The following is a 17,136-nucleotide window of genomic DNA, read 5'->3' as shown; positions in this document are numbered from 1 at the left end:
AAATTCAACTGGGTATTCTTTTTCTTAATTCTTGCAGCTCTACCAGTAGCTGACATTTGATCTGAAAATTGAGTGATCAGAAGCAAACAGCTATGCATGAATTCAGTGAAGCAGTGATTCAGGAAGAGGAAAAATGCTAATCGTGAGACTAACCAGAGGCAGCAAGGTGCAAACACAGTCAGACAAGTGGGCAGGGGCGAACCCGGAATTCTGTAGGAACAGCAGAGTTTGAATCTCATCCTAAAAGAACGGTAAGCCACTGGAATTTAAAGGAAGAGAGTGACCTGCCCTGACTGATATTTGGAAGAGCTTAGAGGACAAATCCAAAAGATAATTAAACTTGAGCTTGTGTCATTGGCCTGAGAAGAGGCCTTTTTTATTTGGAGGTGGATCCAATAGAAGCGCTGGGCCCCGCGTCCGGGGTAACTAGACGGTTGCTATGGAGGGGCGGCTTGGCGGTTGCTAGGGCGGGAGTGGGCGGGGGCTGGGATAGGGCGCCGCCTAGGCGGCCGGGCGGGGGCGGAGCCAGGGGAGTGGCAGCGCGCGCCGCGCGTCCCAGGAAGTCGCTCGGGGGGAAGGGAGGGGCGCGAGCGGAAGTGACGTAGCCCTTGCACGCGTGGTCCGCTGTGGTTCACGCGGGTCGCCTCGGCTGGGCCGGAGAAGTTCGGAACTCGTCCACCCGACGTGAGCCAGGCCTAGCCCTCGGGTCCCTGTTCGGCCGGCAAGATGGTGAAGCCCAAGTACAAAGGACGGAGCACCATCAACCCCTCTAAGGCCAGCACGAACCCGGGTAGGGGCGGCGGGGCTCGAGGAGGGTGGAGCTTGGCGGAGGCGGCCGGGGCGAGGCGGGGAGGGTGGGCACCTGGTGGCTTGGCCTGGAGGGACCTCGGGCGGAGTGGCCTTGGGGAGTGGGAAGGAAAGCCGCCTTGGCGGTGGTGTCTTCGGTTGGGAAGCGCCGAGGAAGTCTGACGTCTTGCGTGGCTGACAGGCCAAGGTGTGCCTCACCTGGCCTGAAGTCGGCCGAGCGTGGTCGCTCAGGCCGGGCAGCCTCGGGTCCTCTGCCGGTGTGAGAGGCAGAGGAAGCCATGAAGAGCGCGGTAGGCCGACCCGGGGGCCTTTTGCCCCTGACCACACTCCCCTGCCGCCGTAGTTGGACCATTTATGCGGGAAAAGGCTGGTGGATTTGGTTCCTGGCGTTCCATCCGGTAAAGTACATAGAAAACCCTACAGATCAATAAATAGGGTCGTTCCAACACAGACGTTTTGTCCCGTCTGCACTTGCAGGACCAACAGGGTAGCCTTTGGGAGCATGCCTTCCATTCGGATTGAGTTAATAAAGAATTTGCTTCGGAATGCAGTGTGGAGCCTTTGACGACTTTAGTGCGTGGTGAATGTTTTCCCCGGACTGGTCACCAGTTACTCAGTTGATGCAGACGGCAGCCTCCGAACGCTGGGCCTGAACGGGCCCTTAGAAATCACGGTCGTGTAGCTAAGCAGAGCTGAACCCCGGGCGGGGGAAGTGTTGAGTCCCAGCTGGTGCAGCGAGCGAGCCGGAGAGCCCCCCACCCCGGCGCTGTGATTTCAGCCTGCCTTCTCCAGCTCCCAAAATGAGAAGCGAGGCTAGTGTCTACCTTGCTCCTTTGACATTTCTCTTTCTCTCTGAGATGGTAAGAATCGCTCCCTGTTGTGCTGTGTATTCCATGAGAATCAACAGTTTCCTAATTAGGAACCTGGCACATGTGTGTCAGCACTGTGGCCTCCATGGCGCCTGGCATGTAGCAGGCAGGTGCTCAGTGTTTGTCACACTGAATGAAGAGGTGGTGTCTTGGCAGCGCAGAGTGCAGGTGGTGATTGAAAGCCACGTGCAGATTCTGGCTCTGCCGTGTAGGAGCTGTGTGCCTCAGTTTCTCAGCCTCCAGCGTGGGGATTTAGCGTGATTTTTCTGTGGCTTAAATGAGATGATGCTGGTAACGTGGATGATGAGTGCTAGAAAACAGGAGGTAGAATTGTGTGCAAAGGTTGGCGTAGCTTTGTCGCGTCATGTTCAAGTTGTCACGTGTTGGAGCAGCATCCGGAGAAAGAGATTGTTGTGTCGTGGTGAGGTGGCAGCTTGTCTGGTGCGGGTAAGCTACTTGGTGCGTTTTAAGCCATGAGCATTTCCACTTGTCGGTTACCATATAGTGCACTGTCTCTTTCTGCCTCTCTCAGATCGAGTGCAGGGACCGGGAGGCCAAAACATGAGGGACCGGGCCACCATCCGGCGCCTGAATATGTACAGGCAAAAGGAGCGCAGGTAAGCACGGGGCACTGCCATACTGTCCCTCCTGAAATGCCCTCAACTCGGTGCCTTTTGATCTTCCCACCCCTGCTCCAAAGAGGAGTGTTTTGTAGGAGCGGCGTTCTGTTACCAACTTTTGATTAAAGGCGTGGGTAACGGGTCCTGAAGTGGCGGCTTCACGGGTCTCCAGAGCAAGAAGAGGTCTTGGTGTTCACAGCCCTGGCCTCTGTGAACAGCACGTTAAGTCTCAGAGTTAAGGATCCGTGAGCTAGAGATACATTGCATGTAGGACTGTGGCTACGAAAGCAGCCAGGGAACTTGTTTCTCATGCCAAACTTAAGATCCTGACACTGTGGCCCCCGGAGTCCCATCCCAGCTGCGAGTGGAGCGGACACAGCCTTTGCCGCAGGGACTTGCTGAGTGTGGCACTTTGCTAGCTGTTTTTAATTTGGCCGGTAATTGGATCTTTGTCTCTTCTGAAAGATATGTCTAGAACAAATGTCGATGAACTTAATCTGCCTTAGTCACCTACTTTGCAGTTTGTTTTAGAGTGTTGAGTTCCAGCATCAATCACCCTCTACTTAGAATTCATTTAAAACAGGTTTCAAATAATTACTCAAAAAACTCAAGTATGTGATTTAAAAAAAAAAAAAAAAACAGTAAATGGATTTTTAAACATCAGCATTGTTATTCATCGAGCAGAAATCATTACGTGCTCTGTTGCAAGAGACTAAATGGCTTTTGGGCAATCTGTTTCAAATGTAGAAGTTCTTTTGTTTACTGAAATCTGTATTTCATGATCCTTTGAACCAAAAAAATGAAAAAAGCCCTTTTGATGGAAAGGGTGTTCTGTGAACCAAGCTTTGTGTTGCCTTTCTTGTGTCGTAATCGGAAATCTGTTACTTCCTCAATGTAGGAACAGTCGTGGTAAAGTGATTAAGCCCCTCCAGTATCAATCGACGGTGGCTTCTGGCACAGTGGCACGAGTGGAGCCAAATATTAAGTGGTTTGGTGAGTATTGTCCCCCCTTCCTTTGCTCTCCAAAAGGTGTGTTGTATGGAAGGACTGGAATGTGTAAATATCTACCAGGCAGGATTCTGAGATGAGTGGCACTGTCATGGGTTCCATGGGAGGGAGCTCAGAAGAGTAGTGGTGGTGGGTTTCAAAACGAACTTCATTTTTTTAAAAAAATATTTTATTTATTTATTTGAGAGGTAGAGTTACAGACAGTGAGAGGGGAGACAGAGAGAAAGATCTTCCACCTGCTGGTTCACTCCCCAGATGGCCGCAACGGCCAGAGCTGCGCAGAACCGATGCCAGGAACCAGGAGCTTCTTCTGGGTCTCCCACGTGGGTGCGGGGGCCCAAGCACCATTCCCAGGCCACAGCAGAGAGCTGGATCGGAAGAGGAGCAACCAGGACTAGAACCAGCACCCATATGGGATGCTGGTGCTGCAGGCGGAGGATCAACCTACTGTGCCACAGGGCTGGCCCCCCTAACTTTTGAAGAGAGCTCTCTGTTGTTAAATGTCAGTGGACCCTGCCGTGCCGGCCCGCCAGCCTTAAAGACTAGCCTTCGCGGACCCTGGAGTGATTACTGCTTGAGGCTGGCCTCGGCAGTGCGGTTGTGCTTTTAGATCACAAGCACACTAGCCTCCAGTTCCTCTGCAATACTTTGTCTTAATGAAACTGTATCTGAACCTGCGTGACAGTGAAAGAGCCTCACTATTGGTTGGTCCTTCCAGGAATGGATGGGGTGTCTGGAGTCGCAGGAGGAACGGGGTTTCTTCCTTTGGCATCTCTGCCTTCATCTCAGTCTGGACTTGCCCTTAGCCACCAATAGCCGGGGCGCTAAGGACAGGTCCAAGCTGATTCAGACTGTCAGACCCCACTGCTTGCCTGGTGTTTGATCTCTGTGCTTGGGCACACCTCTTGATAGGACAGCGCCTAAGAACTGCAACAGGAACATGTCCTAGAGGACCAGGTGACTGGGCACGTGACTGCGTAGATGCAGGCTGCCTGAGTTTGAATCTGCTTCTGCCATGCAGGTGACTGTGGGCTAGTTACAGTGTCTGCCCGTTCATCAGTTTCCTCCTCTGCAGTGGGAGTAGAAGTCGTGCCTGCCCCGCAGCGGTGTGGTGGTGATGAAAGGAGAAAAGACGTGGGGTGCTTGGAGGGGCCCCCACGAGGAGGGAGTGCAGTGTAGGCGCTGACTGCTCTTGCCATCACTGCCTGGAGGTTTTGCACTCGTGCTGTAATGCGCTGTTTAATTGAACGCTTCCTCAGGCCTGGTCTCTTACAAGGTGTTCTCCAGGTCCTGTCGTGTGGTCGTGTGGCTCCGAGGTGTAACCTTGGGGAGATTTCTATGTTGATAGCGCCCCCCTCCCCAGCCTCTGTAACCGTGCCTCTGTGCGCCTGACCGGAGACCGATCAGCCGGGAGTGCTCTGGATCCCGTGGCCGGATGGAGCAGGGAGTAGGACAGATCTCAAAGGCAGTTCCCTGCATTGATGTTTGATTTTCAGTTTCATCCAGTCAGGAAATCAGGCTTGGAAAACCATGAAATCCTCTGTGTCTGAGTTGGGTGGATTAGATCATAGTGTGCGAGTGCAGAAGCGGTTTTGTGGTGGTTCCCCGCCTCCGCCCCTCTGAGTTTGAAAGGGCCACAGGAGTGGGTGTGTCTGGTGCTTGGGTGATGGAGAGCAATTAAAGTCTTGCCTTTCCCTGTGCCAGTGGGGAGGTGGCAGAAGCCACACGGAGTTGTTTATTAAATGGCGACACTCTTTGTTTATAAACAGGAAACACACGTGTGATTAAGCAGTCGTCATTACAAAAGTTTCAAGAGGAGATGGAGGCTGTCATGAAGGATCCATACAAAGTCGTCATGAAGCAAAGCAAGTTGCCGATGTCTCTTCTGCACGATCGAATCCAGCCTCATGTAAGCTGTGGGAGATCCCTGGCCATGGAACTTCTGGGGCGGACTCCACACAGATACCTTTCCGGCGTGTTTGTCTCTGGCCTTAATGTAGCAGTGGTGAACTTCCTGAGACTTCCCTGTTCACCTTTGATAGGGGTCTCACCTGTAGTCTGAGTCGAGTTTTGTCAGGGAGGTGCAGTAGTGTGGTGGCTCACAGTACAGGCTTGGGAGTGAGGCCTGAAGTGTAGCGGGTTTTTTTGTTTTGTTTTTTTTTTTTAGATGTATTTTATTTCTTTGAAAGAGTTAAAGAGGTAGAGACGGAGAGAGAGGTCTCCCATCTGCTGGTTCACTCCCAAGATGGCCACAATGGCCAGAGCCGTGCCGATCTGAAGCCAGGAACTTCTTCTTAGTCTTCCACGTGGGTGCAGGGGCCCAAGGACTTGGCCCGTCCTCTACTGCTTTCCCAGGCCATAGCAAAGAGCTGGATCAGAAAAGGAGCAGCTGGGACTCGAACCAGCGCCGATGTGGGATGCTGGCACTGCAGGCCAGGACTTTAACGCACTGCACCACAGCACCAGCCCCTGAAGTGTAGTTCTTGCTCTGCCCCTTAGTGAGGATTCTCTGGGAGCTTACACGTCCCCACCTGTGACATAAAGATGCTTCAGCACCGTGGGCAACTGCGTGCAGGTGCAGCGTGTGGAGAGCACTCGGCCCCTAGTGAGCACACAGCACACCACCTAATGAGAGCTGAGTCAACAGCATTATTATGATTTTTGATCATTTATTTATCTTGGTAGGCACAGCTGCTTCAGTAGTAATTCCATCAAGCTTCGAGGGAATGTAGGATTAGGATTGAGGTGGTGAGGGTCCCTTCCAGCTTCTGTGAGACCCTTGGGGACTTTTCCGCTGAAAAGAAGGTGCTGTCCAGATTGGTGGCTGCCACTGAAGCCTGAAATACGGCCAGGACTGGGTCTGGCTCGAGTGGCCTGAGTTTCACACAGGGCGAAGGGATGGCCTGGCATTTGCCTGCACGTCTTTACTTGCGCTGAATAATAATTCCCAGAAGTGTAGCCAGTGCGTACGCTTCAGTTCGAGCATAAGGAGGGAAGGAGACCGGTGACGTGCGTACATGGATTAAACAGTTCAAAGAGAAGTGTTTACTTGCGGAGCAAAATCAAAACCAAGGCCTGGTCGCTGCCTCAGGTTTTGTCAATTATGTTTTGTTTTCTGACGGCCTAGAAGAATGGCACCTATTAGTGAGATGGCTGTTTTCTTTCAGAGAAGCACATGAGTGTAATTCGTGAACCACAGACAAGTTGCTCATTTCCCTTGTTCTCTTTGTCTGTTCTCCCTAAAGCCATCTTGTAACCAACTCTTGAATCCTGTTTATGGGAAGAACAGAGAAGTTCTATTATGGATTCATTGCTTTGTTGCCTGTTCCAGTGCTCAAGTTTCTGCCCTTAGAACGGCACCCGCAGCTGCCGTTTTGATGCAGCCAGGTTCTCGGAGTCATTGAGTTTTCTGCCTTCCTCCTAGAACTCCTTACATTTTGATGTTAGTACAGTATCTGTTACTTCCTGTGATGTGCAATTTTGAGTTTGTTGGCACAGTAGTGTCAAATCAGACATGCTTTTAACTTGTGCACGTTCACGCCCATGTGTGTGAGAATGTGATTTCTGTAGCAACACAAAGTACTATAGTTTATTTTGCCTACTTAAAATAGGCATTAGTGCATTGCACCTCTTCATGTGTAGGTTTACAGGCACACATCCATGTATCCTGTGCTTAGAGATTGTTAGAGATTGTCAAGGACAGTGTGACTGTACTTGAAGATACCCATGACCTTAGAACCCAGGCCCCATGTACAGTGCTGTTCGTGCCATTCTCTTGTGTGGGAGTTCCGCTGATGCAGGGTGGTTAGTGAAAGTAAGCTAAGAAACGAGCTAGGGAATCTGCCGGAATGATGGTATTTTACAGAGCTCTGGGGCTTGGAAGGGGGGATCATTAAAGTTTAGAAGCCACAAGGTTTGCTCCACCTCCTGAGTTTGGGAGTTAGTGCTTGAGGAGCAGTTTGTACTGAGGGGGAAGTGGATGGTTTTTCTTCCTTTGTTTCTTTCTTTTTAAGGACATTTTCTGCCAGCTGCTGCATTCTGTTACGTGATAGATCCCAACACAAACTTCGCCTTTTATCCTGCTTCAAACATTCCTATGCCTGTAACTCCTTTACAGGCCCATCAAGTTCTAGTTAGTATCAGGTTCCTTTTATCACATCTAAACTTTTATTTTGGACTTTTGCTAGATGTTTTTCATCTGAAGACTTTCCATGTGCATTTAATAAAAGACCTTACCTAAATTAGGGAAAATGTTATCTGAAACTAAAATGCATCGTACAAAACAAGCAATTCCTTTTAGCCATGAAAGAAATTTAACTTCCAAGGAAAAGTTGGCATTTACAGTTGGTTTAAAAAAAAAACACAAATTTGAGTATGATTGTCCCTGACAAAATCTCTGAATTTGGCGAATTTTCCACACTTGCTTGAAAGCTAAGCATAAAGGGTCAGAAATGATAAGTTGATTTTCAGCATCGTGGACAAAAGTTTATGATAAATGAAATAAAGCCGCGTTTTTGGCAAGTCTTCTACCACGGTGCCTATCTGCTCCGGTTGTTTGTGTTACTCTTGTATTTCTCCAGAGAGGCTTACAGAAATTCACGGTGGGGGCGACAGTGCTGTGCTGTTTAAAGAGGCATTTCTGACTGGAAGGCAGCGCGAAGCACCTGCGTCCCGGGGGATTCTGATGTGGGTGGAGCTTTGGGACAGGCTTTTGAGCGTGGTGCCTTTCCTCTGTCCTTTCCTTCGCCTGACCTGTTGTCTTCTCCCTCTAGAACGCAAAGGTGCACATTCTTGATACTGAAAGTTTCGAAACGACTTTTGGCCCCAAGTCGCAGAGGAAGCGACCCAACTTACTGGCGAGCGACATGCAGTCCCTCGTGGAGAATGCTGAGCTGTCCACTGAGAGCTATGACCAGGGCAAGGACCGCGACCTGGTGAATGAGGACACCGGCGTGAGGTACAGTGACAGGGCCTGCGGGGCGCGTCGTCTTTGGCGACCTTCGCCTGCTGAAGCATGGCGATTTGACTGGGGTGGGGCGTTGTCCTCTTCCCCGAGACTAGAATGAATGTGGAAGGCGGCTCCATCGCCCCAGGTCTCCCTTCGCCCTTACAGTGACGTCATGTTAGTAAGTAGGTCACACTGTCCTCTATAGCAGCGGTACGTTCTGGCCTCGATTAGCCAGAAAATACAGTGGAGATGGAAAATGCATAAGCCCCTTCCTCACCTCATAGAGACCCATACCCAGAAGAAGGTCCCTGAAGGGCATTCTTCTAGGTCTCTCTTAGGCTCTTTGTTTTATTTACAAACGTATCTTCAGGCAGTATTTCAACTTGCCTTTTATTTTCATGTGTTTTCCTAAATGAGTTAGAATCTATTTCTAGTCGGCTGTATTTTGTGACGGGCCCATTGTCAGACTGGTATGCTCTTTCTCCCTGTGATAAACAAGGTGAGGGTGAAACATCAACGTGCAAATCTTCCTCGTCCTTGGTTCTTACCAGGGGGCACATGATGACGTCAGAGGGGTGCCTGCTCTCGGATAGGCCCCTACCAGCTTGCTCTCCAGAAAGGGGGCCCCACTTTGGTTTCTCATGAGCAGCAGAGTGAAGGGGATGGAGCGGCCTTGCCTGATCACTGCAGCCATGTTACCCTCATGGCTGTCATCAGCCCGCCAGCTGTGTCTCCTAGGGGTGAGGTCCAGCAGAAGGAGGCAGTAGGTTCGCTCATTCTCAGACTTCTTTGAACTTTCTGGTTGACTCTGTATTCTGCTGATTTGCAATTTTTCCTCCTTCAAAATGTACTGGGGGAAAAGACAAAAAATTTTTTTTTTAAAGATCTGTTTATCTATTTTGAAAGAGTTATGGGGGAGAGAGACAAAGAGAGATAGAGATCAATCTTGCCATCTGCTGGTTGACTTCCCTGTTGCCTGCAACGGCCAGGCACTGGGTCAGACAGGAGCCAGGAGCTGCTTCCTGGTCTCCCACATCAGTAGCAGAGGCCCCGACACATGGGCCATCTTTTGCTGGTTTCCCAGGCCATTAGCAGGGATCTGGATTAGAGGTGGAGCAGCTGGGACTCAAACTGGTGCCCATATGGGATGCTGGTGCTGCAGGTGGAGGCTCCAAGAGAAAGCTGCCATCGTTCCCTTTTTGTTGATTGTGTTTGTGGCTGATAAACAGAAAGCTCATCAGCAAAGGTCAGGCCCTCTGCTGGGCGCCGTGGAGGAGGCTGGTTTGGGTCCTGCCAGTTCTGCTTTGTGTCTGACATGTTACCCATTCACAGTCGTGCTTTTTTTATTGTGGTAAAATGTTCTTGACGTGAAGTTTGCCATTTTGGCCATTTCTTGTGTGTGGTTCAAGGGCACCAACTCCACTTCCACATTCTTGTGTAGCTGTCGCCACCACCCGTCTCCAGGATGTTACCACTCCATGCCGAACCTGTCCCGTTGAGCACTAACCCCACCTCCCTTACCCCGGCCCCTGGCAGCCACTATTCTGTGCCGTGTCCCTCGGGAGTCAGGAGTCAGAGTAGCCAGCAGCGCCTCACAGAAGTGAAAGCTGTGGTGTTTGTCCTGTGTGTCTGAGTGACTTCACTTGGCATCATTTCCGAAGTCCACCTGTGTTGCAGTGTCTGTCACTGTCTCCTTCCTTGTTTGTATGCACCACTCTGATGTCCAGTCATCTGCTGAGGTTTGGCTAGAGTCCCTTTTTTTTTTTTTTTTTAATTTTTTGTTGAGGTTTGTTTATTTGAAACGTGGAATTAGAAAGAGTGAGAGGTATCTTCCATCCTCTGGTTCACTCTCCATATGGCCAAACTAGCAGGAGCTGGGCCCGGCTGGAGCCAGGATCCTGGAACTCCATCTGGGATCTCCCAGGGATTTGGGCCATCTTCCACTGCTCTCCCAGGATCATAAACAGGGAGCTGGATCGAAAGTGGAGCGGCCGAGACTCAAATTGGCACCTGTATGGGATGCTGGCTCTGCAGGTGGTAGCTTGACCTGTTGCCTCTGTAGTTGCTTTTAACACATTCAGTTCGCTGTGCTCTATCCCCACCCAGCTAGTTTGGAAACCCTTTCCTTAGTGTATGGGCTTCTCCCTACAGCATCTTTCCATCTGGATACACTTGCTCATTGGGTGTTTTCTTGTTTAGAAATGAAGCCCAAGAAGAGATATATAAAAAGGGACAATCCAAAAGGATATGGGGTGAGCTCTACAAGGTGAGACCCTCGCATTCTCTCATTGTGTGATTCTGCTGACTTTGTGTTCCCACGTGAAGAAACAGATTTTGATAAACTGCAGCTCTGTCCGATAAAATAGATTCCACTGCCTGCTTTGTCTTCTGCCCCCGACAAAGAAGCTCTGATTGATGCAGCCACGGACATACTACCGTTGTTCCGGCTGACTTAATTTGTACACTCCCTTGTGAGAGAGCTGCCTCATGTACGTTCCTAGTCTGTATTCCCTAACAGTCTACTAGAGTGATGGTGCTGCTTAGATTGCTCATGCCTGGTTCCAGCCAGGTGAGCAGTTCTAAGTTACTTGGTCCAGCCGTCTCGTTTATAGACAGAACACAAGCTCGCCTGCCTTGCCAATGGCAGAGGCTTTGTGCGTCCTGAGTTCTGGCCCAGGGCTCTTTAAGTGCTGAGTTTTATGTCTACAGACTAATAATATTCTTGGGAAGACAGCCCTTTAAGCAGAGTTACGTGTGTAAACAGTAACAGAATAGGAATCCACCACCGATAAGGCCAGCCAGATTAACAGTAGGAACTTACAGAAGGCCCGGAGCCTGGTCCCGCTCTACAGGCCGTGCAGCTGGAGGAGGAGTTTCACCTAAGCTAGTTTCCTGTCTGAAATGTGGCGAGTTTTACATGCCCACAGGCTAACTGGTACCCGATCATGGGACGCTGTTTGGCTACAACCTTCTCCCCCGCCTAACCGTCTTGCCGATGTTTCTGAGTATTATTACTTTTTAGTTTTGTGCTTGTACGGTAGCAGGCCATTTTCCCCTCTGCCATTGCAGGTGATCGACTCATCAGATGTTGTTGTTCAAGTTCTTGATGCTAGGGACCCCATGGGGACCCGTTCCCCTCACATTGAGACTTACTTGAAGAAGGAGAAGCCCTGGAAACACCTCATTTTTGTACTTAACAAGTGTGACCTTGTTCCAACCTGGGCAACAGTAAGTACAGCAGCTAATCCAAAACAGACCGTGCAGGCCACCCGGCCCGGGGAGACTTTGAGTTCTGTTAATAAACCAGTTCATGGTTTTTCCCTAGAAAACATCTGAGACGTTCAAGTGTGGCCGTCTTGAAATTGTAGTCAGTGGAGATCTTTCATGGGAAGACAGAGCTGAAGTGCGCTTTGCTGAGGGTGGGCGGAGCCCCTGCTGTCTTCTGGCAGGCCTGAGGGGGCAGCTGTGGCGCCCCCACCTGGAGAAGGCGTGTGTGCCCCTGCAGAAGGAGACCGCGGCCCTGGCCACCGGCCAGCGTCTCGTCGTGTTAACTGCATTTGGTAGCAGGGAAGGCGTTTTGCGGATCCCGGTTTGCGTTTTTTCAGACAAAAGAGAAAGCACTCGCTGTCGGGGTTGAAGAAGACACACTGTGGAGACTTACATCTAGCCTTTTCAGCACGGGCAACGGCGGACAGCAATGTCTTTGAAACACAGTCCTTCTGTTCTGGCTCTGATTCTTCCCCAGCCTGAAGGTAGACGAGCTGCACTCAGCCTGTTTTCCTCTCTCCCTGTAGAAGCGGTGGGTTGCCGTGCTGTCCCAGGATTACCCGACCCTGGCTTTCCACGCCAGTCTCACCAACCCCTTCGGCAAAGGGGCATTCATTCAGCTTCTGCGGCAGTTCGGAAAGGTATGCGGCCCGAGCTGCTTGTCCTGGGGCGCGCGGCTGCGCTCTGTGTAAGAATCTCCTTCACTGCGTCGTGTCGGAAGCTCCCAGGCTCACGTCCCACACCTGCCTGTGGCCTGGAGGTGCAAGAATGCAGAACTCACGGGAGAGGTGTGCGCGATCGGCCTTTGCCCCATCCCTGACCAGTACGGCTTCCCTTCCTGCCCTTTCCCTGGCCCCTCCCCCCGGCTGTGATTCCCCACCCCTGGGCACTGGCAGTGTCCATCCCTGTGCCCAGACAGGGCCCTGCCAAACCCAAGATCCCTGGGCAAAGCTTGGTTCCTTGGGGACCCCAGCACAAGTGAGCCCTGCCGAGTGTTTGCCAGGTGTCCTGCTCTGCTCCCGTGCTTGTGTACTTGTGTATCTGAGTAACCGTACCTGGCTTCAGGAAAGATGTGCATCTCCTGTCCCGCTCAGCTGAGCAGATGCCAGCGCAGAGCTGAGTCGGGGAGCTGTTCCCCACATGTTTAGTACGTGCTTACCATTTCATCACGACGCCTCCTGCCCCCGGGTTTGGGCCAGTTACTAATTTCCTGCTGTGGGAAGCGGGCACTGAGTTTCTCTTAGCCGTCCTCTGTCCGCACATCCTCCCGTTTCCACTTTGCCATCTTGTTGGGCGATATGTTGGGTTGCCCAGTTTTCTGCATTTACGTGCTTAGGCCTGCGCACACGGTGCACTGTGAGTGTAGTTCCTCCTGAGAGGAGCTTGCCTCGTCTCCCATGTTGAGTTGCTCCTTCGTTGTATCTGTGGAGAAGGAACTGCAGAACATGTGGTCCCACAGAGGGCACAGGCCACCCTGCTCCTCCCTTCCCGTGGGGCTGGCCACTCCCCAGCCGGCTGCAGCCTTCGTCCTGGGCTTGCCTTCCGCCTCTGCCCTGAGGACCCCTGCCTGTGGCTGGTTGCCTGTGTTGGAGCCCTTTTCTTCTCCTCTGGGTTGTGCCTGCCCTTTGATGGAATGTAGTTTTCAAAAGCTTCCTGAGAAGGGGGAGCTTAGAAGGGAGATTATTTTGAGAGGCCCTGTGACTCTGGAAGTCTGCATCCTGTCCCTGCACGGTCTCTCCTCAGTGTCGAAGGCCCCGCTGTTGGCTTCTGACTTCTGGCGTTGATGTTGAGAAATGTGAGATCATTTCGACTCCTAATCCTTTGCAGTTGTATCTTTTTTAAAAAGTCCTGTTTGAAAATTCCACAGTGATGTGTCTGGAAGGGAAGGACTTTGCTGTGCAGCAGGAGGTGGGGCTTTCAGGCTGGTACTGTTTCTTTTTTTTAAAGTTTGTTTAGTTTTACTTATTTAGAAAGGCAGGGAGAGGGGGAACTCTTCCATCTGCTGGTTCAATCTCCAGATGCCCACAATAGGCAAGGTGAGGCCAAGTGGAAGCCAGGAGCTGGGAGCGCCCTCTGCCTGGCCCTCCCGTGTGAGTGGCAGGAATCCAAGCACTTGAGCCATCGTATGCCTCCTTCTGGGGTGCTCATCAGAAGCTGGACCAGAAGGAGGGGCGAGACTCGGTCTCAGGCACCCTGACGAGGGATGTGGACGTCTCAAGCCACAGCTTAGCCTGCTGCGTCACACGCCTTCCCCAGTGCTGTCTTCTGCTATTTGAAATTTCATTTACCCCCTCCAAAGTCTGTATTTTTCTTTAGGAGTTGGGTCCTACCTCCTGGTTTCATTCTAGAACTTTCTTACCTTTTCTTCCTTTCAGTATATACGTGGCGTTTCGGCTCTGTGTTCCGGGCAGCTCCCCTGACTGACTCATCCAGCTGCTGTATCACAACATTTATTTTGCCTATCACTTTTAATTTCTGAGAGCTCTTGTTTAGCTCTGACTCGCCCCGCCCCCTTTTACATCTGTCACAGCTGTGATTTCTCTTCTGCTTCTCCGGCAGTGTTGATGGTGTGTTTTGAAATTTTCTTCTCCCAACGTTAACTCCCTGACCTCCAAGTTTCTTTGTTTTTCTGTCTGTTCTGCTGGAGTCCTACTTCAAATGTCTGCTTAGTCTGGATTCTCCACTCACTTTGAAGAGGCAGGCACGGAAAAGCTGGCAGAGGGGCAGGTTTTGTGGTACAGTGGGTGAAGCTCCTACTTGGGGTTTTCACATCGCCTGGATTGAGCCCCACCTCCGCCTCTGCTTCTGATCCAACTTCCTGCTAATGCATCTGGGAGGTAGCAGATGGTGGGGCAAGTGCTGAACCCATGCCACCCACACAGGAGATCCAGATGGAGTTCCTGGCTCTTGCAGGCATTTGGGGAGTGAACCAGCAGATGAGAGAGATCTCTCCGTCTCTGTTCCTCTGCCTTTCAAATAAATAAACCTTTATAACGTGATAGAGGGACAGGCACTTGGCTCAGTGGGTAAATCCCTCTTTGGGAGGCCTACATTCCTTGTTGGAATCCCTGATTTGAGTTGTGGCCACTCTGCTTCTGATCTGGCTTCCTTCTAATGCACACCCTGGGAGGCAGCAGATCATGGTTCAAGTGCTTGAGTGCCTGCCACTCTATGTAGGAGACCAGACTGAGGTCCAGCTCCTGTCTTCCGCCCAGCCCAGCCCTTGGCTGCTGTGGGCATTTGAGGGGGTGAACCAGCAGATGGGAGATCTGCCTTTCAAATAATATGAAAATAAATGCATAAAAATTTAGACAAAAAACAGACTTTGTTTTGCCAGATTGGGTTTGCTAACTGGCTTCATTGCAGGTTGATTGAATTTTGTTGGTGGACACCCTGTAAGCATCAGATGCGTGGGTCTTTTTTCTTGGGCACGAGTTTGCCCAGAAAAGAGTCTTGTTCTTCAGCTGTAGGGGTGCACAAGCCTGGCTGCTGGGCTTCTGGGAGTCAGGGTGGGTGTGGGCTGGGGTCTCACTGTTCGGTATTTAGACTTTCAGTTTATTGCTCTGGGAACACTGGCCTTTGTTTGCTTTAAAGCGTTGTCAGACATGCAGGGTTTTAACAAATCCCTGTTTCCCCATGCCCTGGCCTTCCGCTGGACCAGGGCAGCTGTGCGCCTGCGCTGGGAGGAGTGGCTGCATCCACGGGCTTGCTGCCTGGCTCCCCTTTGTCTCCCTTTGTGGCCACTTAGCGTTCATGTTTTGTAGTTGGCCAGGTTAGCTTCTGGTGTTTTGTTACCATCACGGGTTCGTTTTTATTGTCTGATCTCTTACTTTTGGTTTTCGAGTGTTGATTTGCACGGCTGTCATGCTGGGGAGGTGGAGGGAGTGAGATCAGCGTGTATGTGGAGGTCACCACCTTTCGTCCCAAGTCCCACCCACCGAACGGACTTTCCTGAACACAAGCTGAGCTCCGCCTCACTGAGACTCCACCCAGTGTCTAACTTTTGAGGTTCCCTTCTCTGAAGACATTTGTCCGTGGGTGGTGGTGGTCTAAGTCAGTGACTAATAAACCAGCTCTTCCTTTGTTCTCAGTCTGTTTACTTGTAACCTTAGCCCATTCAAGGATAATTTCACATGGACAGCTGAGGGATTGACTCGTCTCTGATTGATGCATTAGGACAGGGGTGCTGTGTACTTGACTTGGGAAGGTGTAATGTGATTGGGTGTCCAGACATTTTGTTTTGCACTGTGAGTTAGTTATTTATTTTTTAGATTTGTTTATTTATTTGAAAGGCAGAGAAGAAACAGAAAGAGATCTTCCACCCACTTCTTCACTCATTCCCCAAATGGCCACAACAGCTGGCGCGAAGCTGGGAGCCTGGAACTCCATCCGGGTCTCCCACATGGGTGGCAGGGACCCAGGTACTTGCACCATCCTCTGCTGCTTTCCCAGGCTCATTAGCAGGGAGCTGGACCAGAAGCAGAGTAGCCAGGTCTCTAACCAGCGCTTGGGCATGGGACGCCATAAGCCACAGCTTACCCTGCTGCGCCAGAATGCCGTCCCTGCACTCTGTTCTTTACATTAGCTAGGTAGCACAGCCTGTCTGTCCTGAAGGACACTCATGACTGCATGTCTGTGCTGTGTGTTTTCTTCCTGAGCAGTTGCACACTGACAAGAAGCAGATCAGCGTTGGCTTCATTGGCTACCCAAACGTTGGCAAGAGCTCTGTGATCAACACGCTGCGTTCCAAGAAAGTGTGCAATGTGGCCCCCATCGCAGGTGAAACAAAGGTGTGTCTTGCTTGGGGATCTTACTTTTGCATGTTTTGTTTCCATGGGGGGCTGATTCTTTAAGACATGGAGATTTCTCTTCACTTCTCGCCATGGGGACTTTAGCTTTCCATGTAGTAATTTGGAATGTTTGAGTTTTTTCTGCCCACCTGGATAAGACTGAGTACTGTGTCTGCCCCAGTGTGGCTTTGGCATGATTTGGTTCATGCCATTCATTTCTAAGACTGTTTGAAATGATCACTGCAGCCTTTGGTCAAGAATCGTCATTGCCTGGGTGAAGAAGGGAGACTTGGTGGAGGGTGGTTTCTGACGGTCGGGGCCCTACCCTGGAACCCAGAGTGCTGGGGAGCAGCGTGGCTCTGCTGGAAGGCAATCAGTACTGGGCCAAACAGGACTGTGTTGCAGGCGATGCTGCAAGCCCAGGGAAAGGTCGAGCAGGGTCTCACTGCACAGGGCTGTGTGGAGCTCCTGCCTGTGCAGTGTTTCTAGACCCTTAGGGGATAGAAGCTGGAGTTTGTCCTTACTGGAAGCGTCTCGGGTCTGGCGCAGGCAGAGGAGAGAGTTGGTAGCTTGATTACTCCGCAGGTTAATCTCTCACCTCCCTCCTTCCTCTCGGGCTTGGTATGTGAGTCTCAGGGCTTTGGAAGTGAGACACGCTGTGTGACACAGAGGGGTCCCTGGCTCTTTTCTGTCCTCAGGTCTGGCAGTACATCACCTTGATGCGTCGGATTTTCCTGATCGACTGTCCAGGTGTGGTTTACCCGTCGGACGACTCGGAGACAGACATTGTGCTAAAAGGAGTCGTGAGTACTGGGTCCTGAGGGCCT

At 51.2% G+C, this 17,136-nt stretch overlaps 1 protein-coding gene across 2 annotated transcripts in view; it reads left to right on the top strand.

Moving 5' to 3' along the window:
- The first annotated feature begins 596 nt into the window (after positions 1–596).
- GNL2 (G protein nucleolar 2) overlaps positions 597–17,136 on the top strand; it is a 24,021-nt gene continuing 7,481 nt past the window's right edge. For both annotated transcript variants that reach the window (XM_062190992.1, XM_062190991.1), the window contains exons 1-10: positions 597–790; positions 2,209–2,293; positions 3,195–3,289; positions 5,074–5,213; positions 8,077–8,261; positions 10,452–10,518; positions 11,322–11,480; positions 12,047–12,160; positions 16,181–16,309; positions 17,008–17,112. In XM_062190992.1, the coding sequence (XP_062046976.1) occupies positions 727–790; positions 2,209–2,293; positions 3,195–3,289; positions 5,074–5,213; positions 8,077–8,261; positions 10,452–10,518; positions 11,322–11,480; positions 12,047–12,160; positions 16,181–16,309; positions 17,008–17,112 (1,143 nt within the window). In that variant the 5' untranslated portion in view covers positions 597–726. The remainder of the gene's footprint in view (positions 791–2,208; positions 2,294–3,194; positions 3,290–5,073; positions 5,214–8,076; positions 8,262–10,451; positions 10,519–11,321; positions 11,481–12,046; positions 12,161–16,180; positions 16,310–17,007; positions 17,113–17,136) is intronic.

The sequence above is a fragment of the Lepus europaeus genome, chromosome 5 (genome assembly GCF_033115175.1).
Source record: "Lepus europaeus isolate LE1 chromosome 5, mLepTim1.pri, whole genome shotgun sequence".
In the NCBI taxonomy this organism is placed as follows: Eukaryota; Metazoa; Chordata; class Mammalia; order Lagomorpha; family Leporidae; genus Lepus; species Lepus europaeus.
Note: the sequence above shows the minus strand (reverse complement) of the source record. Positions and strands in the feature narration are given on the sequence as shown.